This window comes from Hippopotamus amphibius, chromosome 17, assembly GCF_030028045.1.
Source record: "Hippopotamus amphibius kiboko isolate mHipAmp2 chromosome 17, mHipAmp2.hap2, whole genome shotgun sequence".
NCBI lineage: Eukaryota > Metazoa > Chordata > Mammalia > Artiodactyla > Hippopotamidae > Hippopotamus > Hippopotamus amphibius.
The window spans coordinates 2,395,744-2,422,737 of NC_080202.1; the positions used below are offsets into that span (position 1 = coordinate 2,395,744).

Sequence of the window (26,994 nt, forward strand, 5' to 3'; positions counted from 1 at the left end):
GGGCCTAGTGAGAGGCTGTCATCTGCCCGGGGCCTTGCAGCAAACATGAGGCAGAGCTGGCATTCCAGCTGGCCAGCTGCTTACCGGGCTTTGTCTACTCCATGCCTGACTCACGAGTCCACAAAGGTCATCTCCTTTCAGTCTTCAACTAACTGTAGAAAGATAGGTTTTTATTGTCCTTTTTTGTTTCACATGAAGACACTAAAGCTTAAGAGACTCCTCTGAGGTCAGACAATTAATAAACGGCAGTCCGTGCTAGGATCCGAAAGCAGAAAAGGAAGACGGAACTGATTCCTGACTTTTTGCAAGAAAGTAGGTCGCCACTTCGTTAGTGTAAGTGAAAGACCAACGTGTGTTTAAAACAACACCTGGCCAACACTGTGTACGGTCAGTGCTGTTGTCCATTGTTCTGAACTTCACAGCTGCAGAGCTCAGTCGAGTAAACCCATATCCAACCCCTTAAGGAGGGAAATAAGTTCAGTTCTCAAGACAAGAAGGCATCTCAGTCGTCAGACAACTAAAGGGATATTTCGGGCAACTTTACCCAGTTCCTTCACATCTGTGGGTTCTGCTCATTTAATGAGCCACGTGGTATTCAAAGGCATGTTATTAACAGATACAGAGTAAGTGCCCGGAAAGGCAAGGCGCTGTGCTTCATGCTGAAGGAACAGAAGAACAGTTCAAGGTCCCGGAGCTGGATAATAGGTGTTGGCCTGACAGTCACGGCTGCTGCGTTTACAGAAATGTTCTCGTGTGTGTGTTAAGGTTCAGGCCTAGGAGGGGCTTAGAGACCCTCTTTGGGACACTTGGGAATGGAATGTGATTGGGAAGTGCAACCTACAGATTTAGTATTCACTTGTTGCTTTTGTGCTTCTTAAAAGATTAGGAAGCGTCCATAGCTTTATTTCATTTTCCATTTCAAAACAAAAAATAAACACACATTTCTGCACACATAGATAATTTCTGAAAGAACACATACCAGACTCCTTCATAGTAGCTGCTACTTAATTAGACCAGGGAAGAAGGATGCTTGCACGTCTTAATTCTACAGAATACCGTACGGTTTTATTTTGCTTTTGTTTTTTTAGGAAGCCTGTGTTACTTGTTAAAGTACAAGCAGACCTCAGAGATACTGCAGGTTGGCGTCCAGCCCACTGCAATAAAGCGAGTATCACAATAAAGCACGTCACAGGGATTTTTTGGTTTCCCAGGGCACATAAAAGTTACATGGACACCATGCCCTAGCCTATTAAGCATGCAACGTACATACCTTAATTAAAAAACAGATATCATCTGAGCGTTCAGCGAGTTGTAATAATAGCCTCAAAGACCTCTGATCACAGATCACCGTAACCAAGACGATGAGAGCAAAAACGTCTGAAACGCGAGAATTACTGAAATGGGACAGAGACACGAAGTGCGCAGATGCTGCTGGAAAAACGGTGCCCACAGACTTGCTCCCACAGGGTTGCCTCAAAGCTTCAATTTATAAAAAATGCCGTATCCTTGAAGTGCAGTAAAGTGAGGCACAATAAAACAATGACATTGCTGTCTTTTTTAGACTACTCCACATAACGGACACAACATTCTTCCCTCTGTCCTCAGCGTCTATCCATACAAGTGAAGGCTAAACTAGAAATAATTCTGCGTACGTTTTGATAATATTTGATTTGATAAGTTCAAAACATAGAATAGAGTTCCTTGAAAACATAATAAGGCTTTAAGCCTTTTTATAAACACTGTGGTCTTCTCATAGGCCTCGTTCTGGAGGACGACTGGGCAGAGGGTCAGATACGCTGCTCCAAAGGGCTCTGATTGGAATGGGGGGTCCAAAGGGGGCCTGATTGTGATGGAATAAAACAAAGCAGACCCTCCAGCTATAACCCAGGCCCATTAAAATGCTTCGGGGCCCAATGACCAACTGCTGGGCAAAACTTGCAGGGTCTCGGAGCTAATGGTGGTCTGACCCCTGCTCCTGTCACCTGCACGTGTGATACCACAGCACATCTGTTCCCACAACAGAAACAGGGAGGCCTGCCTGCACCCCAGTCCATGTCCTTGCGTGTAAGCTGGGCTGTAGACGTACCGAGCTTTCCTCTGCTACCACACCCTGGCCCTCTCTTCCCAGCACTCCACACCCTGGCCCTCTAGCAAACTCCTCTTCATCCTTCAAACCCCAGCTCAAGATTACCTTAGACTCTGCAGCATCTCTGATTTGCCCGGATTTTCTTGGACACTGTGGTTACATTCTCATTGTCCCATTATATTCTAGCATATGCACCAGAGCCCCTCTGTATCTTATTCCTGTATCCGCGACCTCTGTCATGGCCCTTGACGTGTAGTAGTTGCCCAATTCGTGTTTGCTGAGTAAACGAATGACTGTGCCTATACCTAGCATGTAATGTGTGGTCTCGAAGAGCTTAAACGATACCGAAGCAGCCCAACCCCGCTTCCTCACTTTTTCTTCATTTATCCAGAAATGGTGATTAGCAAACCAGTTTCTGAGACTTCAGTGAAGCTGTTTTCACTTTTTTAATTAAGTGAAACAGTCTTGATCCCTGACTTGCATAGTTATTTTTAACCTTCTGGAAACTCCTAAATGAGTACTTTGGTTTGGAAGGATTTTTCTACACCTCTTGATTTTGCCATTCTATAAGTTTGGCTCGTTTGGCCCTAAGGTTTCAGCATCATGAAAATCTCATTTCTCCCAGTGTTTGTCTTAACATCATCCCGGCACGAACAAATCCAAGACTTTGAGATGAACTTGAGCTGAACAGGCAAACAGAATCCAGTACCTAGTAGGAAACATAAATGAGCCTGGCCTGCTAGCAGTTCCTGAAAATCTTTGTGTTTTCCAATAAATCCACGCAAATTATACAGTGAAAGAGAAGCCACAAAGCAGAGAGTCTGGGACTGTCGGGGTCATGTTGGCAATTAAACCCCCTCCCCCCTTGAGACCCAGTAAGAGCCTTCCCCCTCCAAGAACCGAAGGAAAAAAACGACTGCCGAAGTGGATCTGACCACACATCCGCTCACTGTGAGAGATGAAAACAAAGCTCCCCACAGGCCTTTTCTCCAAGTAACACAAAGAAGTGCCTGGGCCAGCGCAAGGACACAGCTCCAGTCCCAGTTGGCAAGAGCAGGGCAGGACTCCTGTCCTCCCAAAGGGCTCAAAGGACAGGAATGTTTCCTAGAAAAGGAACCAGGGGAGGTGACCGACGTGGACCGAGCTGGTCCAGAGCTATTGTGTGAACCTGGAAAGCTGCTTCTCTGCTACCTCAGAGGCGGGTTATTCTGGGAGCTGAAGGGAGGCTGAGTCCTTAAGTCACATGACTGGTCTTCAGGTCACATGAGTCGCATCAGTCAGTGCAGAAGGAGAGGGGGACCAGGGAGGGTGCTGCTTAACCGCGCACGCGCCCGTGGCTGACCCTGCTCCTTGAAAGAGGCTGCAGATACACAAGGTGACTGTGCACTGCGATACTCGTGACAGCACTCTTCATAACAGCAAAAGATTGGTAGCAAGCTAATGTAGCAGTCAGCAGTTAATTATACAGCCTTGGTCCAGAACATTAAGCCACAATTCAAAGTTTTCAACACATAGCCAGTAACCCAGGAAGAGGTTCATAACATCACACTGAGTTTAAAAAGCAGTATGTACTTCCTTTACACATTTCTGTATTTTCCATAGTTTGGGTAATGAGCATACATTAGTTGTAAATCAAAAGTTTCATTAGATTTATTTTAAAATACATTATTTCCAGGAATACCCTGGTGGTCCAGTGGTTAGGCCATCTGAAGCTTCTACTGAATGTTACTGTCTTCAACTGCAACTCTTCAAATATTCCCTTTCCATTACCATGGAGGCACCTACATTTTTTGTGTATTTTCTCATTTGCCCTTCAGTACCCTACTGGGGCAAGGAGACATGACATCAGCACTAGAAATAGCTTATCAACACGATTCTCCTCCAAACCCCGTGGTCTCCTTGACCATTTATTACCTGCAGTTCTCACAGTGCTCATCAAAGAACACTGGTGCCTCTGAGGATGGTGAGGCTTGATTCTGGGGACAGCATCTGCTGGCCAGCTGTGTGCCCCCTCTTTCTGGGGCAGGTCTGACAGTATTAGGTGGGTATGTTTCATGCTTTCTGATTTTCTGATAAGGTGGGTTTTTTGCTTCCTCAAAGTTGATGCCCTGTAACCGTTATTTCTTTTGTTGTTTTCAATGGAGTTTGAGGGAAGAGAGTTAAGGGGAAATGTCAGAAGCACTGTAAGTGGAAGTCCATATTTCCACTTCAACAGATCCTGCTGGCAGTTGAAGGAAGGATGAATATGAGGAAATCAAGACCAGAGAAAAGAAAACAAGGGAAGTACAGTGTGATGGAAAGAACTCTGGTCCAGGAGTCACGTAATGTGGCGTCCGGCTGTAGCTCTGCTGTAAATGGGCTGTGTGTCCTTGGGCGAATAATGCCCCCTCTCTGGGCTTCTCTTTCCTTATATGTTCAATGACTGGATGAGATGGAGACTTTATCTAAAGCTCCTAGATCTTCTCAGGAGCAGAGCAGAACATGTTTAGGCATGGTTGTTCTTCTATATGTGGAGGTTCATGTGCTCCGCTCAGCAATATAGCTGATATGTTTCTAAGTGCTTTCCACTTTACTAAGTACTTCTACATTTCATGACATCCACAGTAGACTATGTCCACTGTGACGCGCTGGGATCCTTTCATCAGAAAGCTGAAAAGGGATATAAAAAACTAAAAATTAGACCTATTAATAACCAAAGCACGGTTAGCCAGCTCCCCCTTACCCCTACTGTCAGTACTGCCACTGCAACAAAAATACCACAGACCGAGCGGCTCATAGACAACAGAAATTCAGGTCTCACGGTTCTGGAGGCTGGAAGTCCAAGATCATGATGTCAGCAGATTCGGTGTCTGGCAAGGGCCTGTTTACTGGCTCACAGATGGCTCTCTTCTTGCTGTGTCCTCATGTGGCAAAAGAGGCGCAGGAGCTCTCTGGGGTCTCCATTATAAGGACACTAACCCCATTCACGGGGGCTCTGTCCTTGTGACCTCATCACCTCCCAAAGGCCCCACCTCCAAATACTATCATGTTGGGGGAAATAGGTTTCAAGATATGAATTTTGAGAGGACACAAATATTCAGTCTATAGCATCTACAAAAATTGTACTAGGAACCAAAAGCTTTGGATAACAGGCAACTAATTCTCTGCCACGCAAGTCTTACAAAGAGTGTCCAGAAGAAAGGTTATTGGGTCAGTCTTTCAGATTATTTCTCCACAGCACCAAGTTCCAAGAAGTAATTCTTAGTCATTTGTGGGATGTTCCAGAGAGCCCTTGGGATAAGAAAAATTGCAGCTGCCGTATGTGTTGCAATTGAAGATGATGTGGTGGTACTTTGGTAAAACCATCATGGTTAGATAGACCTAGTTCTGCAAGGCTGAGCCACAGCTTAACTAGCCAGATTCTTTACTGGAAGGATTTATAGGCTTTATTCTTTTTTAGGATTTCTTTTTCTTTCTTTTTTTAATAATACCGTTACCCTCATATATACAGTCAATTGATTTTCAACACTGCTGACAAGACAACTGAACAGGGCAACAATACTCTCTTCGACAAATGGACATCCACATACAAAAGAACAAAACTGGACCCCTTCCCTACACTAAACCCCAAAATTAGCTGAAAAAGGCCTAAGTATAAGAGCTAAAACTATAAAACTCTTAACAGAAAATATAGGAGTAAGTCTTTATGAGGTTGGGTTAGGCAAAGCCCTCTTAGCTATGACATCAAAAGCATATACAACCACAAAAGAAAGAACAGACTAATTTAACTTCATCAAAATTAAAAACTGTTGTGCTTGATGCTACTATCAAGAGGGTGAAAAGACAACTCACAGAATGAGAGAATATATTTGGAAATCACGTATCTGATAAGGGATTAATATCCAGAGATAGATATAGAGTAATATGTCCTCATATATATATATAGTATAGTATACATAACATATAAAATAACATATAAAGTACTTCTACAAGCAACGACAAAAAGAAAAACAACCTAATTTTAAAAATGGGCAAAGGACTTGGACAGACATTTCTCCAAAGAAGGTATACAAATGGCCAATAAGCATAGGAAAAGATGTCCGACATCATTAGTCATTGCAGAAATGGAAATCAAAACCACTGTGATACTACTTCACACCAGAAATGGTCACCTAGGTTGAACATTTCTTAGAAAATAAAAAGGGAAATACCAAATGTAGGCCAGGATACAGAGATACTGGAACCCTCATGCACTGAGGGGTTTGTAAAATAGTGCAGACGCCATGTGAAACAGTCTGGCAGTTCCTCAAAACTTAAATACAGCATCACCATTATCCAGCAATTGCACACCAACGTACATACCTAAAAGAATTGAAAACAGACATTCAAACAAACACGAGCACGTGAATGTTCACAACAGCACTGTATGCAGTTGTCAGACATTAGAAGCAACCCCAGTGCCCATCGGCTGTGAATGTGGTCCATGCAGGCGATGGAGTATTAGTCAACCCCAAAGAGGAGTGACGTCCTGACACAGCTGCCAAGGGGAGGACCCCCCGAGAGGCTGGACAGCGGGCCGCCACATCGTGTGCGGTTCCATGTATCCGCAACACCCAGAGGAGGCAGCTCCACACACAGGAAGTGGACCCGTGGCTGCGGGGAGCGAGGAGAGGAGGAGAGGGGAGTGACTCGTCACGGGGTTTACTCTGGGGGGTGATGAAAATCCCTGAGACGGACTGCAGCGACGGTTGCACAGCTCTGTTAACATACTAAAAAAGCCCAAGAACACACTGAATTATGCACTTTAAAGGAGTGACTCGCAATAGCATGTGAATTATATCTCAATCAAGCTGTTATGAAAATGATAATCACATATAATAACAGAACATTTACAATGTTCATTGTAAAAACAAACAGTATAAAAACATACCAAGTGAAAAAAGATGAATGTCTCCCTCTATATGCTTCTCTTCTCAGGGAAAACCACTGTTAAGTACTCAATGTGTAAACTTCCATACCCTCAAACATACAAGCACAAAAACCGCTCATTTCTCAGTCCTGCATACTGTTCCATGGGTCACCTGTATCACAATTTATTTGACTCACAAAACCATCCCGTGGCCTTGCTAGAAGCATCACTAACCATCATGAAATAAATAAATCCCCACGGCCGCGCACTCTGAAGTGGTGCACAGAGGAAGAAGCTATTTAGTTATGCACCAGGGTTCGCAGTGTGGAGAAGCCCTGAGCACCTTCCGTCGCCGCCGCTCCTGTGCCACGTAGTGCTGAGCAGCGGACAGCCATGCGCTGGAACTCATGGCTTTGGGGACTTCCCTGGGGTTCCGGTGGGTAAGACTCCACGCTGCCAGTGCAGGGGGCCCGGGTCTGATCCCTGGTCTGGGACCTAGATCCCACATGCATGCTGCCACTAGGAATTCGCATGCCACAGCGCAGACCCGGCGCAGCCAAATAAATAAATAAATAATTTTTAGAAAAGAGAAATTGTGGCTTTGTAGCTACATGGCTGGGGTGCTGCTCACCCCATAGGCCCTTATGTGAACTCAATCTGGAGTCCAAAGCCTGCCAAGTGTAAGTGCTCAGTAAATATCAGTCCCTTCCTTTTTTTTTCCCCCTTCTCTCTTTTTTTTAAGGAGGTGGTATAAACCAAGTTCATGAATCCCCTAAATCTTTGAATTGTTTTGGGATCTAGTCATATGACAGGAGGTCTTTGGCCTTTAGGTCTTAGCAGTGAATCTGTGGTTTCTGATGTGGCTGTTAGTCTTTCTCTGACCACCAAGTTCAGACTCAATGCCCTCAGCAGCCCACTGGGTGCAGCTGGGGGCACTGGAGGCTGGTGCAGGACCAGCCACAGGAGAGCAGGTGTCCCAGCTCCACGCCAGGCCTGGGCCGACAGCCGGGGCCAGACTGGTAAGGGAAACAGACTCACCCCGCAAGGAGCCCCAGCGGCCCAGGGAGAAGGTGAGCACGTGGGTGTCCCTCACGCACGGGGAGAGCGGAGAGAAAGCACAAGGGCAAGTGCACAGGAAGGTCTCCAGGGAGCGACTCCTGGCCTGACCTGAGATCTGGGGCAGGTCTTCCTACAGATGTGACTGTTCTCGTGACCTGAGCCGAGTCCTGAATGAGTAAAAGGCAGGCTGGTGAAGAAGCAGCAGAGGAGCATGACAGCTGGAAAACCCAAAAGCCTCAGAGGCCCCAGGCCGTGTGGTGTGAACACCGGGGAGCGGCGGGTCGTGCAGGCAGAGTGCAAGACGCCACGTCCAGTGAAGCCCTCTCTCCCCCAAGCCGTGCCTTTCTGCTGCCACTTCCTTTTCCCCTCTCAGTGAAACAGGACCAGCAGCTTTGTAATAATAAGAGCTGACACATCCTCACCCTGTCCAACACTACTCTACTTGCTTTAAATGCATTCACTTGTTTACTTCGCAATCCTCTGAGGCGAATACTGTTATTACTCCATTTGGAGATGAAGAAACAGAGAGGTTCAGTAACTTGCCCAAAGCACACCAGGGCCACGGGTCTCCCCTCTGCTTCGGCCTGTGCTTATGGCCTCCACGGGCCTGGGTTTGCGTGGCCCCCTCCCTCCAATGGACAAGCCTGGATCAGGCTGCCTGGGAGGGGCATTTCCTGGTGTTCCTGTTTGGAGTACAGGCGTGGCAGCAAGCTCCTGATGGGAGGTAAGAGCAGAAGAGGCTGCGGGAGGGAAGAAGACAGTACTGCAGTCCCCAGTCACTGGCATTCCTGGGGAAGCCTCTGTGTGCAGCCCGAAGCGTGCCGTCCCCTGACCCCACGTACGGATAGCCCAGCCTTAGCTCTGCCCGCAGTCGCTCCTTACAAGACCACGGAAGCAACTAACACTGGTCCTTGGATGCAGCTCCTTGTGGAGGGGCCTCTCCCCCAATCTCAGCTTCCTCCTGCCCAACAGATGAGAATGAATTTCCTTTCCTTTTCACCACGGTGTCCTGCAGATTCACTCTTTCTCTGCCATCCCTCTCTCCTTGTCACCCTCCAATCCAGTGTCTTCCTTAACTCTGGAAATCACTGTTTTTCGGAGGAAGAGGTAAGGCATAGAGACAGCTCTCCCATGGGTCCTGGCTGAGCGGGAGAGGCATCAGAATGCCTCTTGTTACTCCTGTTAAGCCACCCTGAAAAGGTGTGTAGAGCAGCTGCAGCACGGTAGCATCAGGTGGCCACCTGGGCACGTCTGACCTCTCCGCCTCCAGGTGGGCGGGGACTGTCAGACTCCAGGGCCAGACACACTCAGAGAGCCAGAAACACGCAGGAACCCAAGCCCCCAGCGGTCCCAGGCATCCGCAGGGGCTGGAGGGGCAGAGCCAGGAGATGGGATCTGGGGAGTCGAGATCAGGTGAGAGGCTCTGGAGCACCCAAGGCACTTAGCCGCTTTCTAGCCCTGAGCTTCTGGTCGGACAGAGGCTGCCAAGGGTCTGTTTTAAAGAATGAGTCGCTGCGTTTCTTAAGTATTCGACCAAGACTGTCTTCCTCATCTCGCATTGCATTCAGCAGCCTTGACACGGTTACAGAGCGGAGTTCAGGTGCTGGTGGGGGCTGCGCAGCACGGACGGACACTTTTAAGACGCGTGTCAGGTGCCAGCCCCGCCAACCCTCTTCATCTTCCCGCTTCCGCAGGTCCGACCCCTGCTCTGGTCGTCATCACCCTGCCTGGGTTCGTATCTTGCAGATGCTTTCCTGGACTGAGCCTCTGTGACCCCACAGGTGGTTTCAAATTACTAGATCCAACCTGAGATGAACTGACGCGGCATTTTTTCATTAGATGGTTACTGGTCACCTATCTACAAACACGCGAGCGAGCCGTTACCCATGGAAACTTAAGCAGACACGACCTCTCCCTTGGACTCATGTCCAGTGTAAACTGTTATCTCTCAGCCGTCCTGTGACTAGGCTATGTCATTGTGATCATTCCAAATAACAGCGCACCTCCCTCCTCAAGAGCTCCGAGAGATGTCATAGAGCAGACAGCGTGTTCCTTTTCTATATTAGAATTAATTTGATAAGATGGCCTCTTATTAACTTCTTTGATAAGAATTCCATGATGTCCCCTGGGCCTCTCTCCCTGTGACAGCCCCGGGGACCGTGAGGCCCTGCCCTGGCTCCCCGCCGCATCCAGCGAGGGGAGAGCAGAGGCAGGTCTGCGCGCTGACCCTCGTCCTCCTCTCAGATAAAACAAGGATGTGGAGGGAGGTTATCTCTGAGGCCTTTTTTCCACAACTAACATTTTGTGATTCAAAAAACATAATACTGTCCTGCAAAAAATGTATGTACCCTAAACAGGGTTGCCAGATAAAGGACAAGAGGCCCAGTTAAATTTGAGTTTTAGATAAACAATCATTTTTTTAATCTTAGTATGTCCAAAATATCACATGGGACATAACTATATTTTAAAATTATTCACTGTTTATCTGAAATTCAGGTTTCGGCAGGCGCCCGGTCTTGGCCACCCCAAGCCCAAAGGCCGCTCCCTTCTGTCTCGTTTGTGAAGGTCGATTTCATCACTCCCCTACCTGCGCCTGCTTGTCTGCTAGCTTTTATCCTTCGCCAGAAACAGGGTGTGAATATCAAATCGCTGCTCACTGCATGGCCTCACCCGTGAAATAAGTCCCCAGCATTTAGAGAGGATAGTAACCAACGGCCTGTTTCCTAGAACCAGCTGCCAGGTTGGCCAGGAGACACCTGCACACCTGCTGTTTACAGCCTCGCAGCCACAGAGGCCTCGTCAATAATCCTCACCTTTGCCACACAGTTTGTTACGCCCGTAACGAGCTTCCGTGGAAATTTTCATTTGCTTCTGTTTGTTCTTATTGTTTTGGCTACTTTGCATGCGTTTTTGTTCAAGATTCTCTCATCATTTAAACAAACAAACAAACAAAAAACCCCTCCACTCACCTTTCCCCCACCCATCCCTGCCCCTTCTCTCTCTTCCACGTAATCAAGTGTTACCTGTCCTTCATCCGCCCCCCCCCCCCGTCACTCCCCAGTGCAGTAACATCCCGCTCCCTGTTCCTCCCTCCCTCCTCCTGCCCTCGAAACCCCTCTTTGTCAGGGTCACCGTAACTTCCTGTGAAATCAGTGGGACGCTTTTCAGTCCCATCTTCCTGGCCTCTCAGCAGCCCTGGTGCACGGTGACACCTCCCCCCGCTCCTGGAAACTACTCTGGCGTCTGTGACAGTACCAGCCCCAGCTGCCCCTGCCTCCTTCCTCCCTGGGCCATTTGGTGCCTTCACCTACACCTGCTGCAGGGCTGGTCCCCAGCTCTTTTCACGTTGCCTGGGCTGCCCCTACATCTGTGTTCTCAGTACTGGTGCGCCTCCTGCACGTGTGAGGGAGGCCATCCGCAAAGCACCAGGGCCTGTGGGTCCAGGCTCACGTGGCAGTCGGGAGGAAGGTCTGAGAGCTCACGCAAGGTGCTTGGGTGAACCCGCGTCCCCTGCAGTGGAAGCGCTGAGTCCTAACCGCTGGACTGCCAGGAAAGTCCCTCAGGGTGTTTCTTCATCGATCTCCGAAATGTGTTTATTCATTTAGCCTTTACTTGCTGAGCATATGCTGGGTCACAAATGCTAGGCCCCAGGAATACACAATGAAAAGCCAAGTTCTTGCCCTCAGGGGCCCACAGTCTAGAAGAGCGGCTACTGCAAAGGGCAGGTCCGTGCCAGGTGGAGGTTAAGGGATTTCAGCAGTTTCTTTAAAGTATGAAAATCTTGGAAGCAATGACTTGATCTGATCTGCATCACAGGAAGCTCTCTGTGGAGAGCAGCCGTGTGGGGGCGGGGGGTCTAGACGCGGCGCCGTGGGGCCAGGTAGCGTCATCAGGTGACACACGAGTCAGAAACACAGCAGTGGCACCGACGGTGGAGAGACGGGGCCGGTTCCTAGCGCCGCTGCAGAGGCCGCGTCTCAAGGGCTTGGTGACCAGCTGGCTGTGAGAGGTAAGGGAGAAGACAGGCCAGAGGGGCTCCCAGGTATGCACGCACCACCTCCACTAGATGACCCATCTTTCCACCATCCCTGTCAGACTGGACACCAAAGAAGTCACTCTGCCTAAAAGGGAAAAGAACTATTTTTCAAAGGCCTGAATTTTCCCTTTGGCCCTACTGCTGAACGGAGCCGTTGGAAACGTGTTGGGTGGGGGGTGTCAGAGCCGTGGCCAGGTGGTTCCCGGGTGCCCAGCTAGTAAAGAGATGATGGCCTCCCTCGGTGACCTGGGCACTCATGGGGGCAGGGAGCAGAGCCCCGATCAGCAGGGCTTCCAGGGCTTCACCAGGAAAGGTGCTCGTCTACCGTGTTCTCAGGTAGATGTCACAGATGGAGACCCCAAGACCCCATCCACAGATGGAACCAAGGTCATTGCCAGGAAAACAGTGTCAGGTGTCGAGTCTGAAGGTCAGCACAAGGCCAGAAATAGGAGATAAAGAGCGAGGCCAGAGGCGAAGGGGTCGGAAAGTGGTATAAGAAACAGATCAGGGGCTTCCTAGGTGGCGCAGTGGTTAAGAATCCGCCTGCCAATGCAGAGGTCACAGGTTCGATCCCAGCTCCAGGAAGATCCCACATGCCACAGAGCAACTAAGTCCGTGTGCCCAAAAAAAAAAAAGAAACAGATCAGGATGGGCAGTTCAGACGTGAGGCCGAGGGAAGAGGAGGCTAGAATTCTCCACAGGCCTCGCCGGAAACCTTGCTGCAGAACAGTGGTTCACTTTAAACTCATCTTTATGGGCAAAATCTTGCACATTTCAGGTACTGATTCTGTCCATGTGTCGGGCTGCCCTGTGAGGCATAAGATGAGGCTTGCTGCATCCAAGGCCTGTGCCTCCTCTGTGGATGCAGGTGGCCAAGACCTCCTGCCTAAGAGGCCAGCGGGACCGTTCAGCATGGCCTCAGGCTCCACAGTATCCTTCAGCACATTCACACAATCTCTGACTTTTCAATCTTCAGTCACCCTTCTGCTCGTTTCACTGCACTTCCCACCAGAGGATCTTCCATACGTTGTATTAACTTATTCCTGTTACACCTAAATTCAGCCCCCATCCCGCCTCCCTCCCCTCCAGGTGGTCACATCGGACAGGCATGTCTGATGGAGGTGCAGGGACCTCAACAGCACAGGCCGGCCCGTCAGCCATCAGATTATAGCAGCCTGAGGACGGGGCGATCGCACCTGAACTGGGCTAGTGTCTGTTTCCAAGTATGCCCAGTCTAGTGGGTGTGACAGTGGGCAGGTGTCATGCTACCGGGTGTCAGAGTCGGGCACATGGCCCGCGGTGATTCCGCGTTGACCTCCTCGTCTGGAGGCAGACCACAGCCAGCATCTAGGAAACAAGGCACTCGGTTTTAACACGTGACCTCACCAGACCCTGGCGAGGCCCTGACCGACTGGCTGGCTCCACTCTTAGTAAAGAAACAGAGGCCAACCAGGGCAGAGCCCAGCACACAGGCCTGGAAACCACAGCATCGCTGAGAGAAGGGCTGGAGCCTGACGCACACGGATGCGTGAATCCACGGGGCCCTTCGAGGGCGAGTCCAAAACAATGCCTTCACGTGGTTACTTCCAGGGCCCCCCTGCTCCTGGGATGGGTCCCACTAAACGGTGCCACCTAGGTCCATGGGGACCCTGCGCGAGAGGGGCTAAGGGCCCTGCAAGACTCGGGAAGGAGGGCTGTTGCCTAGAGAACGGGGCTGGTTTCCACCCACAATACTGTGGAGCGGGGTCGGTTCATCCTGTGACGTACAGATCGTTTTTTCCTGCTAACTTAATTTTCTGTTTATGTTTAGCTTACATGTATTATTGAGTCCTTTTTTAAAAATAAATCTCAGAAACTTTGGGAATACACGTGTGATCTCACACGTGAATGCAAGCACTGAAATCACAAGTATCCACTTTCTTGTCAATGAAATAATCACAATTTTCCTAGATTGTTATCTCTGTAAAAATACCTCTTTCTAAGAACTCCTGGAGCCCTGAGAATTTGGCCACAGACACTCAAGGATTTGTGGGCCTCAGCTGGAAAACTCTGATGTAGAACAATAGTTCATCCTGAGCTCATTTTTTGACAAGCTAGATTTTGACTCATTTTAGATGCTAAGTCTAGGAGCATCCTACCTTGCTAAGAAAAGTCTAAGGTTTTGTGTGGTTTTTTTTTTTTTTTTTTTGCTTTGAAAAAATATCAGCTGCTTTTATGTTTCAGAGACAGGGAACTCGAGGTTGTTAATAAGTGACTGACTGGTTTGCTGCATCCCCAGACGTCCTCAGGGTGGTGCAGACCCTTCCCCGGACTCCCGGTCCCCCAGGCCTCCCTCCTCACTTCCTCCCAAACGTCTTCAAGCTCCCGGTGCTGCTGTCTCAGCACCCACTGACCCCGTCCTGCACTGCCTGCCCCTCTTCATGGGCACTGCCTCCAGGGCCACACGTGGTCTCTCAAGGGGTGAACTCCAGCGGCTTTCTCTTCCTCAAGGCCTGTTGCCGCACTGGTCCCGTCGAAGGCTCTGCTCTGTCTTTGCTCCTCCAGACCCATCCCTCCTCCCCATCCCGACTCAAGAGCTCTCAGGCTGCGGTTCTGGTTCTTGCTCCCTTGAGGCTATTCCTGGAGAGTTTCTCCATGGCTACAGCTCCTTCATGAGAATTAATTTTTTTATAATGTGCTGTTTTAATTTTGATGATCTTAAAACCAACCAAAAAAAGTAAGTACCATTTGGATGAGCTCTCTATAGCTGGGCACCAATCTCAGTGCCATCCTGGCGCTTTGGATTGGTACACCAAATGATGACTAAATAAAGTGATGGCATCTGACGGTAAAGGAAGGCACTGTTTCTAAACGCGGAGCCCTCGTGTGTGACGCTGGAGTCACCATCCATGTCGTTTTCTTCCTTTTCTTGTTCCTACCATCCAATTAGCTGCTAAACCTAGCAAGGTCTCCTTCCGAAAGAGCTCCTGGCGCCCTGCTCTCTTCCACCCCCACAGCCACGTCTCTGGACTGGACCCTGCCGACGCCTGGCCGAGCTGCACTCCCCCGTTTATTCCTCTCTGTTCCCAGGCTGGTTTCCTAAAGCGAACCTGACCTGGCCACTGCCCCGCAGAAACCTCCCCGAGCTCCTCCCTGCAAGACAGTCTCTGCCCAGCAGCACTGGACTTGCGGCCTCAGCCCCCCGCCCCCGCACACTGTGGCTCCGTGCTCTTCCTCCAGCTCTGGCCCCAGTCGGGAGGCCTGTCCACCCCAACCCAGCACAGACGCCTCCGCCTCTACGAAACACTGAGCAACCTTACATTTTCCTCTCCAAACCCCCACTGCAGTGTGTTTGACGACTTCTCACAGTGCTGTCTTACCCTGATTTCGCTATTTGAGCACTGGTCTGACCCTCCTGCTCCCACGATGCCTTGCAGCTCAGTGGAACCTACGGGCTAAGGTTCCCTTTCACCCTAAGCTGCCCCAGCTCCCTGGTTCAGCCCCCCGCCCCACCCCACCCCCCGACTCCAGGGTGTCCTGGTGAGCAGGCCCCACAGCCCAGGGGGACTCCACACCCCGCCCTCTGGCTTTCTGTCAGCTCCATTTCTTGGCACGTGATGTCTCGGGGGCTTGCCAAAATCAGGGATGACCCCTTCTCTGACATGACTCCAAATGTGGATCGTTTTTAGAAAAAGGAACGAGGCAGACATTTCAGGCACCGGAAAACTGAGAGACCTGTGGAGAGTTTCGGCGGCAGCCCTTCCTTCTCTGTTCTGAGCAGCCTTCCACAGCCTCTGCTCGGGGAGCCCTGCATGTCTGGACACAGACCCGGCCTCTCCAGCAGAACCCTGTGACCTCTGAAGGGGGTTCAGCGAGCAGATTCTGTTTTCCAGTTGCCACGTAAGGCAGCAAATTAGCAATTTCTGGAATAGGATTTCTCACTTGGCTCTACACAGTTTGTTGTGGTATGAACATAAAACGCTTCTTTCTCAGAAAGGCGACCTGCAGACATACCTTACAGTCACGACTTGCAAATCCCTTTCACATCCCTGAGAAAGGAAGATCCACTGTATGGGTAGGGTGGGGAGCCTCAGGGGACGAGGGTCTCCTGGGGCATCTGGTCGCTGTCTGGGTTCCTGAACTGCTCGAGGAGGGGCCCCTGTCAGAGCAGACACTTCACAGACACGGGCTGGTCTACCTCACCCTCTTCCTCCCTCTCCCATCCTTTCCTTTCTCCTCCTCCTCCCCTTCCCGGGGTTTCTTTTCCTCTCTGCGGCTCCTAGGCTGCTCCCTGGCCATCCGGGGACGCCCCGCAGCCGCCCGCCCGCCTCGCAGGGTCCCGGCCCGGCCCCCGCACTGGCCCGGCGGGTCCCCGAGCCCGAGGCCCAGGTGGCCCGCTCGCCTCCGGTTGGCGCTGAACTCAGGTGACCTTTGCCCGCCTGGATGACAGAGGAAGTCCTGGGGTTTAGAAATGTGCGGGGGGGGGGGGGGGGGGAGGGGGGAGGGGGACGCGAGCCGCAGGACCAAATAAGGGCGTGCGCGGCGCCGGCGCCCGCGGGTGGCAGCCCCCGGCCGGTGTCCCACCCCGGGTCCCCCCCTGGTGCCGCCCGCGGTCGCGCCCCCCCGGCCGGGCCCTGTATTCGCGCGGGGACCCGCGCCTGGCGCCCAGCGCATGCCCAGCCCGGCGCACGGCTGAACGCGCGGGGACCACCCCCTCTGCGAGCCGAGCCCGGCCCCGCGCTGCCCGGCCCCGCGCTCTGCGCCCGCGGCCTCGGAGGCCCGCAGCCCCCCGCCCGGCCCTGACGTGCTGGGGAGCGGACCCCCAGCGCCGCCCCCCGGGCTCCCTGCCGCGCCCCCAGCAGGCCTCGGCCCCGCCCGCTTCCTGGGGAGCCCGCAGGGCGCCTGGCCGCCGGCACGCACCCAGAGCCCTGCATGTGCAGGTTCTCTCGCAGGCTGGCTTTGTCTTCAAAATTCAATCCCTCTGCGAAGATTTCCTCTTTCATACGAGTCTCGTTCCTAAGTCAGGGGCAAAATTAAAGCTTCATGCCGGGAGTTCTTTTTTCCAGTTTTGTTTCAACATTCCTTTCCTTGGGTGTATCTAACTTCCTTTGCTTTTACTCTGAACATGCCCTAAAACCGCGTTATCGTTAACATTTTCCGTGACCCACCTTGGGGAAGTTCGAGAGCCCCTCCCTGGCCCCAGAAGCGCGGAACTGCGAGCCTTTCCCGGGTGATCGCGGTGAAAGCGGTGTCTGCCCGAGCAGACTGTTAGTGTCAGTTTCCAGTGTCAGCGTCACATCTGCGCAGAGCTACCCAGGTGCAGATCAGCGTCTGAGGCGTTTCCATACTTTTCATGAAAATTGCAATAAAAGCCAAGAAGGAGCTTGCTCATAATTACAGGAAGTTTCTAGGATCTCTCAATACCTTTATTACCGTTCGCCGTAGGCCTGCTCAGATGCGGGCTTGGGGAGAGGAACGAGCAGCTTCAGCACACACGTCAACCACCCAGGCAAACCCCTCACATGTGCGTTGGGTAGGGAGGGTGATGCCAGGTAGTCCTTAAATATGAGAAGCCTGACTACCCTTCGGGCTTGACCTCTGCTTTCCTATTGGGTTTGTATTACATCCACGTGATTTCCCAGGAGACGGGTTGGTTAACAAGATGAAATTGGGGTCCTGACAACACATGTGTTCCTTGACAGCCCCACGCAGCCAGCCCTTGGCACCTATAACTCCACAGGTAACTCACTCCCTTCCCACCAGCTCTCTCTCCAGCTGCAAAAGAACATAAATGAACCGGCCTTTTCAGGGAGCTCCAGGGATAAGGAAGTAGGTATAAAACACCTGAGACTTTTAGAAAGACTGGAGCTGTTGATAAGAGTGGTCCCGGCTGGTCAGTCTTTCACTCCAGCCTGCGAAGTGCACAGCCCTCGCTCCGTGCTGCTGTGCCTTGTGACTTCACATGCTTCCCACCTCCTCCCCCGAAATTTTTATACTATTTTATTTATTGATTTATCTATTCTTGGCCACGCTACTACCTGACATGCGGGATCGTAGTTCCCCAACCAGAGACTGAGCGCCGCAGAGGAAGCACAGAGTCTTAACCACTGGACCGCCAGGGAAGGCCCGCCACCTCCTCCTCTTAGCAGGGCTCCTCACAGGGAGGTCTCCCCAGGTTCTCCTCGCCTCACCACTGCCTCTGAAGTGCCCTCTCTGGGTTCTATCCCGAGGAAATACTGAGATGCATACAAAGAGTTATGTGTCAGGAGCTACTTACAACCTTATGTCAATAATAACAACTGGAAACCACCTAAATAATCAGCAAAATGGACGCTTCACAAAATTATGGCATATATAACAGGATCCGGTTATCCAGGAAACAAGAGAAAACCCCCAGTAACTCCAATCACTGTGGTAGGAGTGGGGCCGTGGGAGGCTGGTGTGAAGGGCCAGGGCTCCATCTTTCTGGTGACTCCGCCGTGTCTGGCTTTCATACCTAAGATCCCTTCATGCACTGAGATGGCTGCTTCAGTTCCACTCACGCTCCGCAGACTCCAGCCAGCAAGAAGCAGGACAGCACAAAGAAAACCAGGGCACAGGCCGTGCACCAAGGAGGGATGACTCAGACCTGTGTTCACACCTCTGCCAGCGTGTTTATCTGAGGCGGAACTGTTAATCCGTCAGTGAAGGAAGGAACTATTGCTAAAGTCATTACTTGGACCCAAGCCTTGAGTTGATTAGGGCTGAACTTTAGGAGGAAGACAACTCATGCAGTTGGTCTCAGAGGAGTCACTTTTTCTACATTTCACTGTTTGAGGTTTGCCAGTATCAAATCTTATATTTTCCTGCCTCGAGGGGAAGCGGTTCCGTTGGGATGCCTTGCTCCCCTCTGCAATCCATACCTTTCCTTTTCTTTCTGCCCCTAACCTGTTATATAAAATTGCTATCTTCCAGAGCTCTTACTAGTACGTTCCAACCCCAAAGACGGGTACAGCTGCCTTCGGCTCAGCCAACGAATCAGGCTCCTTGATGCAGCGCCTGCCGCAGGGTAGGGCTCGTTTACGGTTGTTGCGCATTTACGTAAACTGTTCTTTGACTTGGACTGTACAAAGTACCACATGAGAAATAGGTGAGACGCAGGTCTGCCCTCATACTTGACTATAGTAGAGAGGCTCACAAAACAATGGACATTCACAGAATGTTGTACTAATTAGGTCCTAAGTGGGGCCATCCGGGCTACAGCGGATAGAAAAGTTCAGTCAGGTTCCTAAATGCAAGAAAGGTTCGGAGTGAAGAATTTGGCCTGGCCCCAGGAGAGGTCTGGCCTTTGCCCTGGGCTTCTGGGAAGTAATATGTGTCATACCTGATGGCAGTGCCTTTGTTTGGGGAAGGGGTGGCACCAGCTGGGAGCTGAGGGTGGGGGCTTTGCAGTACCAAGTTCACCTGGAGGCTGAGATCAACCTTGTGGGCAACTAGTCAATCAATCAATCAGTCAATCAATCATGCCTGAGAAACGGAGCCCCGATAAGAAAAGCCTGGGTGAGTGCCCCTGGTCAGGATACTGCGTGTGTGTGATCGCATGTCACTGCTGGGAGAACAGCGCCCAGACTCCGCGGGGAGAGGACAACAGACCATCTGCCTCCAGAACCCTCCCGGACTCTGCCCTGTGCGTCTCTTCCTTTTCTGACTTTACTCTGTATCCTTTCCCGTGGAAGAACTGTACCTGTGCACACCACAGCTCTCAGTGAGTTCTGCGAGTCCTTCAGTGAATTCTCCCCCTGGGGGTGGTTTCGGGAACCCCTGGCCTTGCAGTTATTGTCAGAAATGAGGGCAGTCTTGGTAGTTGGCCCCAAACTCCTTCCAGAAGGCTCCGTGGAGGAGGCCCTACAGGACGTGTTAGATTTGGCCGGGTAGAAAGAGGAGCAGAGAGGAATCCCAAGTTATCAGAGGCCGGAGGCCACATGAAAGGAGGAGAGAAGACTGTTTTCCTGACTTTGGTGACCTCATCTCTCGGGGATGATGTCACCATCACGGACAGGCTTAGAGCAAGACGGCGCCAGACGCGCTGGGGAGACTGTCGCTACTGCTCAGCCCTCCGCAGAGCCCCAGGTCGGCAGCTACTGGGGAACACGAGCCCACAGTCAGCCTCAGTGATTCCTAGTGATGATGAGCGATCCCTCCCTCTCTAGGGAAATACTGAGGGAAACATTACACAATAATAAGGGGAAGACGACGTACGACTCGTGTCTGCTCTGGGCCAGGCCCGACTGCAGTGCGCGGAACCCAGTAATGAGCAGACACGCCCTGGGAGCAGGCCGTCAGGAAGCACTGGGAGCGTGGCTGAGCCCTGGGAAAGTAAAGAGAGCAGGACGCTATTTACTACCCAAGACCCCCGCTCTTTCCTAAAAGCTGCCATCCATGGTCAGTGTCTTAACCTCCCTCGAAATCGTTTACGACATGAAGTCCTAGAAGTCAGGGCTCTCAGGAGGTCACCGGGTGCGGCCCAGGTTCTCCTGGCCTTACTGATGACACAGCGCACGTCCTGGTCACCTGGTGAGCAGGGAGCTAGGACTCAGGTGCTCTGTGACCCGGCCTGGCCATCTCTCCGCCGCATCACGTTGCCGCCTGGTGACACTGGACCCCTCTGATTGCGGGCAGTGCTCCGTCACTGGGGTGGAGCTGGCCGTCAACCGCTGCCACGTCTCCCTTCCCTGTGCCTGGCCTCCTGCTTGCCCGGCAGTGGCCTCCACGATCCCCCTGCGGTACTTTCTGCTGCCCTCTGTACCCAGCAGCGAGTGAGCTGTTGCATCCTCAGAGGGGTGGCCAATGGTGGCAGGCAGGTGGCCAGATTGCTGCTGCCCTTTGAAGGTTTAGGGTCAAGACTGGGATGCAGCTGAAACCAAACATCCACGGGCACCTGCTGTGAGCCGTGCCAGCCCCTCACGCCTTTGCCCGGGGCCAACAGAGACCACCTGCCGGGCTCCCTGGCCAGTCACCTGGCTTCTCAATAGGTCTGACCAGCAGGTTGCCGTGATGGGAGACTGGAGGTGGAGGAGGGAAAAGCGGGTCTTTCCCGCTCCCTCTGCCTCCGTCAGCAGCTGAATATTTCCCGCGACTCTAGCTACTGCCCTGTAGTTTCCACCATCGCCCGTCCCCAGGCTCGGGTGTCCCACCCTAGTGGTGCCGGTGGCGTCACCCCACTGCTCCCTGCTGGGCCCTCAGCTCTGCGCATCAACGGGGTAAACAGCTCCCTGCGTCATCTAGTGCGGAGGTCCACGTCCTTTTCCTCCTGAAAAACCTTCAGCGGCGCTCCTCTGACCTAAGTCCTAAGCGGGTCCATTACAGCCACCTGCCTGGTGGAGAGCGGAGGGGCCCGTGTCCTCCCAGCAGCAGGCGGGTGTCTGGGACCTGAGCCGGCAGAGATGGTCTATTTATAAGACTATGAATGATATCTCCAGACTGAAGTCAGACCACGGCCTTGGCCTGAGACCAGCAGGTGGCGGGGGAGGTGGGATAAGGCCGGGAGTCACCTGCAGAGGCCTCTGACCCTGAGGGCGCCCTGGGCGGGGCAGGGGGAGGCGTGCTCCCCAGGGCTGAAAGCTCTCGGCTTTGCAGTCAGCACACCTGGGTCAAATCCAACCCAACGACCTTGCAACAAACAGGCGACTGAAGGTCATCGTTGCGGCCCCACAGCTGCCTGAGCTGAAAGGAAGCAGCTCCGCGCCACTCCTGCGACCCTTACAGACACGTCTCCCTCTGCCCTGCGTCCGACGCCGTGGGTACCACACTGTCCCCCAGCTCGCGGACAGATCTGCTTCCCCGCCCCCCACCCCGGCCAGGCCACGGGCCAAAACCCCCAAAGCATGTCATGTTTCCTCTGGACACCCCCCGCCCCTCCCTATCCCCCCCCCCACACCTACCGGAGCTCAGGGAGAAGCCTGCATCGGGTTAGAGACGGGCTCGAGTTATGCTTCTTCCTTCCAGGGACTTCCCAGATGACCCGGGCGTGCGGTGGGACACCGAGCAGGTGGCCAGCGTCCTCCTCCGGCACGTAGAGGCCCACGGCATCCACCTGGTAAGGGGGCGCCCTCCGCGCGCAGCACGGGCCCAGCCCCGTCTCCCTGAAACCTGCTGAGAAGCAAACACCTTTCCTGAGTAACCTAAACCCAGCGCTCCGGGACAGGCTGAGGTTTTTCCAGACTGTGCCCTCTTCCCACCTCACCCCGCCCCTATCCGTGCTGCCCCCTGAAAACCCGGGTCCCGGTCAGCCTGCCCAGGCTCGCTGGCACAGAACGTTCCGCCAGGCGTTTTCATGCTAGGTCCCGCTGCAGCCCCGGAGGTAAATGCTGTTAGGACGCTCCCCTCACACGGAGCACACGGAGGCCCCAGAGGCCCGGCAGCAGCATGAGGCCTGCAAGTGTGAAGCTAGGATTTTAAGCCTCGATTCCTCACTGCAGAAAACGGGCATCAATGCACAGTCCCTGCGGTTGCTCTCGTGGGCATTCAATTCACCTACATCGGACCCCTGAGAGTCCATCACTTGCTTTGTTTTGACTAATCCTTGTTAAAAGGTGACCGCTGCTGTTAGGCTTTTATCAGTGACACGTTCTCCTAGAGCTCTCTAGTTGCTCTACTAGACCTTTGTTAAGGGCAGGTTTTCATGGATGTAAAGTCAGACCGTCTTTGTGCTCTAATGACAGACATGCAACGGGGGCTCCGTCCCCACAGGCCGAAGGGGCCCCTGACAGGCTGGCTCTGAACCACACGAGGCGGGAGTGGGGGTGGGCCGCGGGCCCTGCCGGGGCTCTGCGCTGGCGTCACTCTTTGTTCCGGCTGGAAATGGGGTCACCCACAGCCGCAGGCCCACCCCCCGCCCCGCCCCCCACGGCTGTACCTCCCCACAGGGGCTGCGGGTGATAGCTGAGGGGTCACTGCCCAGGCCCGCTGCCTGGCCTGGCCCCTCTTGGCCCGCCGTCCCCCAGCCCACGCTCGGAACCTCTCAGGGCTCCACAGCCCGGCAGGGGGACAGAGCAGGTCCTCAGGGCCGACCTGGGGTACAGGGCGCCGTCTGTGAGGTGTGCCACAGTGGCCCCTGGGACCCCGTCTGCCCCGGCAGTGGCTTCCTCAGGGCCAGTCCCCAAAACTCTCCTCCCCTGCTTCGGTGCAGGAACGGCTGGCGTTCCAGTAACTGCTGCTTGTGGGATGAACTCCCATCTTTGTGAACTTGGCCGTCTCCCACATGGCCCTTCCTTACGTGCTGCTCACTGGTCCACAGGGTTGGCCCTTCCTGAGGTGCCGGGCTCTTATTTAGACCATGCCGCAGCCACGGCTCTGAACCCCCAGGCGGGAGCTTCAGGGCAAAGACGCGCTGTGCGCCTTTCTTGCCCTCAGCAGAGTCTCCCAAGTTTGTGTCCCAGAAACGTGATTTGTGGTCCAGGCCCAGCTTAAGACCGCCTTCTCCAAGGAGCCTTCCGACGTGTACAGCCTCTTTGGGACAGTATTTCCCATGTGTCCTGTGCCTGTGACACGAGCTGCTGTTTATCCTCTAACGCACAGACCACGTCTTGGGAGCCACTGTCTTAGAGAAACGAGAGCAGCCCCACTGTTCTCTCTTGTGTGCTGGGGTCTGGGTAAGACTTCATTTGCAGAAAGGTGTCTGCAGTTTAGGGGAAGGTGGACAGAGCTCTGCAAAGAACCGCAGGCGCCCCTGCTGTCAGGTCCTAACCTGCCTGAGTCCGGGGGCTGGAGTTCCGCTCAGCCCTCCGCACAGCAGGAAGAGCGGGGGGTTGTCAGGAGGTGCGGGGTGAGGAAGGAACGAGACCTTGGAGAACTTCTGAAGCGACGGAGCAGACTGCAGTGGCCCCAAGTCCCCAGACCAGGGAGTGCACCCCGGCTCACCTGTGACAGCCCGGCCCCGGCGTCACCTCCGCCCGGGGGCAGCAGACGCTCGTCCTCGACTGCTGTCCGTGTCCTACACCCCCAGGTGGCTTCACTTGACCTTCATCTCAACCCAGAGAGGAAAGGAGGGCAGGCCTCACTCTTCCCATCTCACAGATGAGGAGACCAAGACACTGAAAGCAGATGTCACTCCCAGGGGTGACATTCTGTGATGTGCCCGAGGGGCTGGGCTGCAGGAAAGGATGGGATCAGAACAGGGTACGTGAGTTCTGCGGTAAACGTTTTTTTAACACACTGTATTTTTTTGAGCAGTTTTAGGTTCACAGCAGAATCGAGCAGAAAGTACATACACAGCCCCCCAACCCCACGATGTGTTAACAGGTCAGTGAACCAGCACTGACGCAGGTTCACCATCACCCCAAGTTCACGTTAGGGTGCAGCCAGGGGCTGTATGACACCCTGTGGGTTTTGACGCGGGTACGAGACACATCCACCATAGCTTACACGCCTTTTTAAAAATGACCCACTATGGAGAATTTCAGCCAAAAGCAGAGCGACTCGTTTAATGAACGTCCGTCCCCACAGTCAGCCTCAGCCGTTACCTGCCTGCCTCCCCACTGCCTCTGTCCTCCTTCTCCCTCTTTTCCTCCCACAACCAGCCACGCCTATGCCTTTCTCTGAGTCCACGCCTTCTTTCTCACATTTCTTTTCTTATTCAAGCTATCCTTTTATGTTTATGATTATTATTCAAACTGTTCTTTGGGCTTTTTAACCCATCTGTGCAGAAATGAATCTGGAGCATAGACTAGGCTTGTAGTTTGAAGAACAAATGCCGCTCTGTGAACATGGAAACAGGCAGCCTACGAGGAGGCGCGCTCCTGCGAACGAACCCCAGGGCACGGTGGACACGGCCCCAGGAGAAGAGGCCAGACAGATCAGGCAGCATCGACACGCGCACAGGTCACACCGCAGACAGTGCAGTCAGGAAACGAAACGTGCTACGAAGAGGCCAGGAAGACAAGAAACAGAGACACTCTGGACCCCGGTTCCTCTCGTGGCCCACTTCCACTCTGCTCCCCCGGCCGGGGACGCGAGGGAGCCGTCCACCCACGGCCACGGCCTCCACGCAGTCGGCGAATGACGGTCACGCACCCGCGACCCGCTCCCCTGTCTGTTCAGACACACTCAGCACGCGAACAGCTTCAGGGTTCTGGGCCCTCCTGTCCTTCCCGGCCGCGGGGACGGAGGCGGGAGAGACAGGTTCAGACAGTCAGGAGTGAAACGCTGTGTGTCTCTGCAGGTGGTGACCTTCGACGCAGGGGGCGTGAGCGGTCACAGCAACCACACTGCCCTGTATGAGGCTGTCAGGTACGTCCCTCCGATTCTGCGGGAGGCGGGGTTCCCCCATCACCACACGGCCCACGCGTCATCAGACAGCACTGCTCTCTCTCCACGTCCTCCTGGGAGCGATCGCCCGGAGTCCTAGCATGACGGGGTCGCGCTTCCTAAACGGCCATGTTTCCCTGCCGCATGGATTCAGCAAATAGGGGAACTGACTACACTCCTCCCTCTGCTTTGGCCACAGAAGGCTTCAGGGCCAAACTTCTACTCCCTGTGGCCCATGGACAGGACTAAGGGCTGAGTTCCGTGGTGGGGCGTGCCTCCTGGCTTCGGCCTCCTTTCCCTCCTCGCATTCCCGCTTCTTTGTTCTCTCCTGCTGTGTATTTTGTGCACCGTTTCAGACCCTTCTCTGGGGAAGGAAGGTGTGCACGTCATGTGAAATCTCACTTGCTCTTTGCAGCCGCTCCATGTTACTGACACGCACCTGCATTTCACTGGTAAAAACCCCGACCCTCACAGATCGTGAGGGACCTGCTCAGGTCACGCAGACCTGTAGCGTGTCCTGATCTCTGCAGCCATGCTCCCCGGGCCCGTGAGCAGCTTGCTGGACTGGCCCCGGCCCGGGGAAGGAGGGGCAGCCTGCTGAGAGGCACGGACTTCCTGACCTCCTCCTGAGCACGTACAACACCCTTCAGGGCTTGATGTGCAGGTTCCCGGCACGTCTCCAGGGCTCCTCTCACCTCCACTGAGATCCCGTCTCCTGGCTCTTTCCTTGGAGATCATCCCCAGGGCTCCACCCGCAGCGCAGGACAGGCCGCCTCTGACCCCAGGGTTTTCTGCCGAGGAGTCAGGCCTGTGTTTATGAGTTCCCTCCCAGCCTCTCGTCTTCAACCCCTGCTCCCTCCCGAGACCCCTCCCGTGAGAGTGCGTGCGTCTGTGTGTTGAGGGGGGCGTCTGTGCCCCGCCCCCACCCCTCAGCTTCCACCACAGAGAGGTCACTGCTGCTGGAACCCCCCCGCTCCTCTTAAGGTAGTGAGTGCAGGAGGACCTCTACTGTCAAAGGGGGGGGTCAAATAGGAGAAAGGACACAGGGAAGAGAAACTAATTAACATCTTAAGTATCCTCCACCACGCTCACATCACAGTTTCAAAAGAGAAAAAACTTTGAAGAGTCCACTGTCACTACCTGCGTCTCTGTTGGGCAAAGCTCGGACCAGGGCACGTCACATGCCACTGGCCACCTCCAGATTGGCTGGCCTTGGGTAAGGGACCCACATGGTCCCTTCAGCTGTAGCCAGAGGTATGGAAGCCAAGGAATCTATTTAGTGACTTACACACAAGCTGCCTAGGAGCGTGCAGTGGAGGGACCCCAGGGTGGGGCAGGTGGGCTCTGAAGGCCCTGCCTGTTACCTGCAGAGGAATTCTCATGCTCACCTGTCCTTTCCCTCCTCCAGGACCCTGCACGCAGAAGGGAAGTTACCTAAAGGTAAGGCCCTCCCTCTTGCAAAAGCTCACCCCTACCATCTCTCTGGGGTGAAACTGGTAAATACACAGAGAGCTGCCCTCCGCCAAGTCGGGGTGGGGGCGGGGCCACAGTCTGCCGGCTCAGCTCAGTGTGCCTGGCACGGGGGGTCCCCAGGTTGTGTCCCCTGGGCAGTACCCTCAGGTGTGAGCGGGGGGAATGTTAGTCGGGGTTCTCCGGAGAAAC

At 53.4% G+C, this 26,994-nt stretch overlaps 1 protein-coding gene across 5 annotated transcripts in view; it reads left to right on the forward strand.

Moving 5' to 3' along the window:
- Positions 1–26,994, forward strand: part of PIGL (phosphatidylinositol glycan anchor biosynthesis class L) — a 45,363-nt gene that overhangs the window by 11,683 nt on the left and 6,686 nt on the right. For 4 of the 5 annotated variants that reach the window (XM_057717066.1, XM_057717069.1, XM_057717070.1 and 1 more), the window contains exons 3-5: positions 22,033–22,123; positions 25,247–25,314; positions 26,741–26,772. In XM_057717066.1, coding sequence (XP_057573049.1) covers positions 22,033–22,123; positions 25,247–25,314; positions 26,741–26,772 — 191 coding nt within the window. The remainder of the gene's footprint in view (positions 1–22,032; positions 22,124–25,246; positions 25,315–26,740; positions 26,773–26,994) is intronic. The other variant, XM_057717068.1, reaches the window with a different exon arrangement.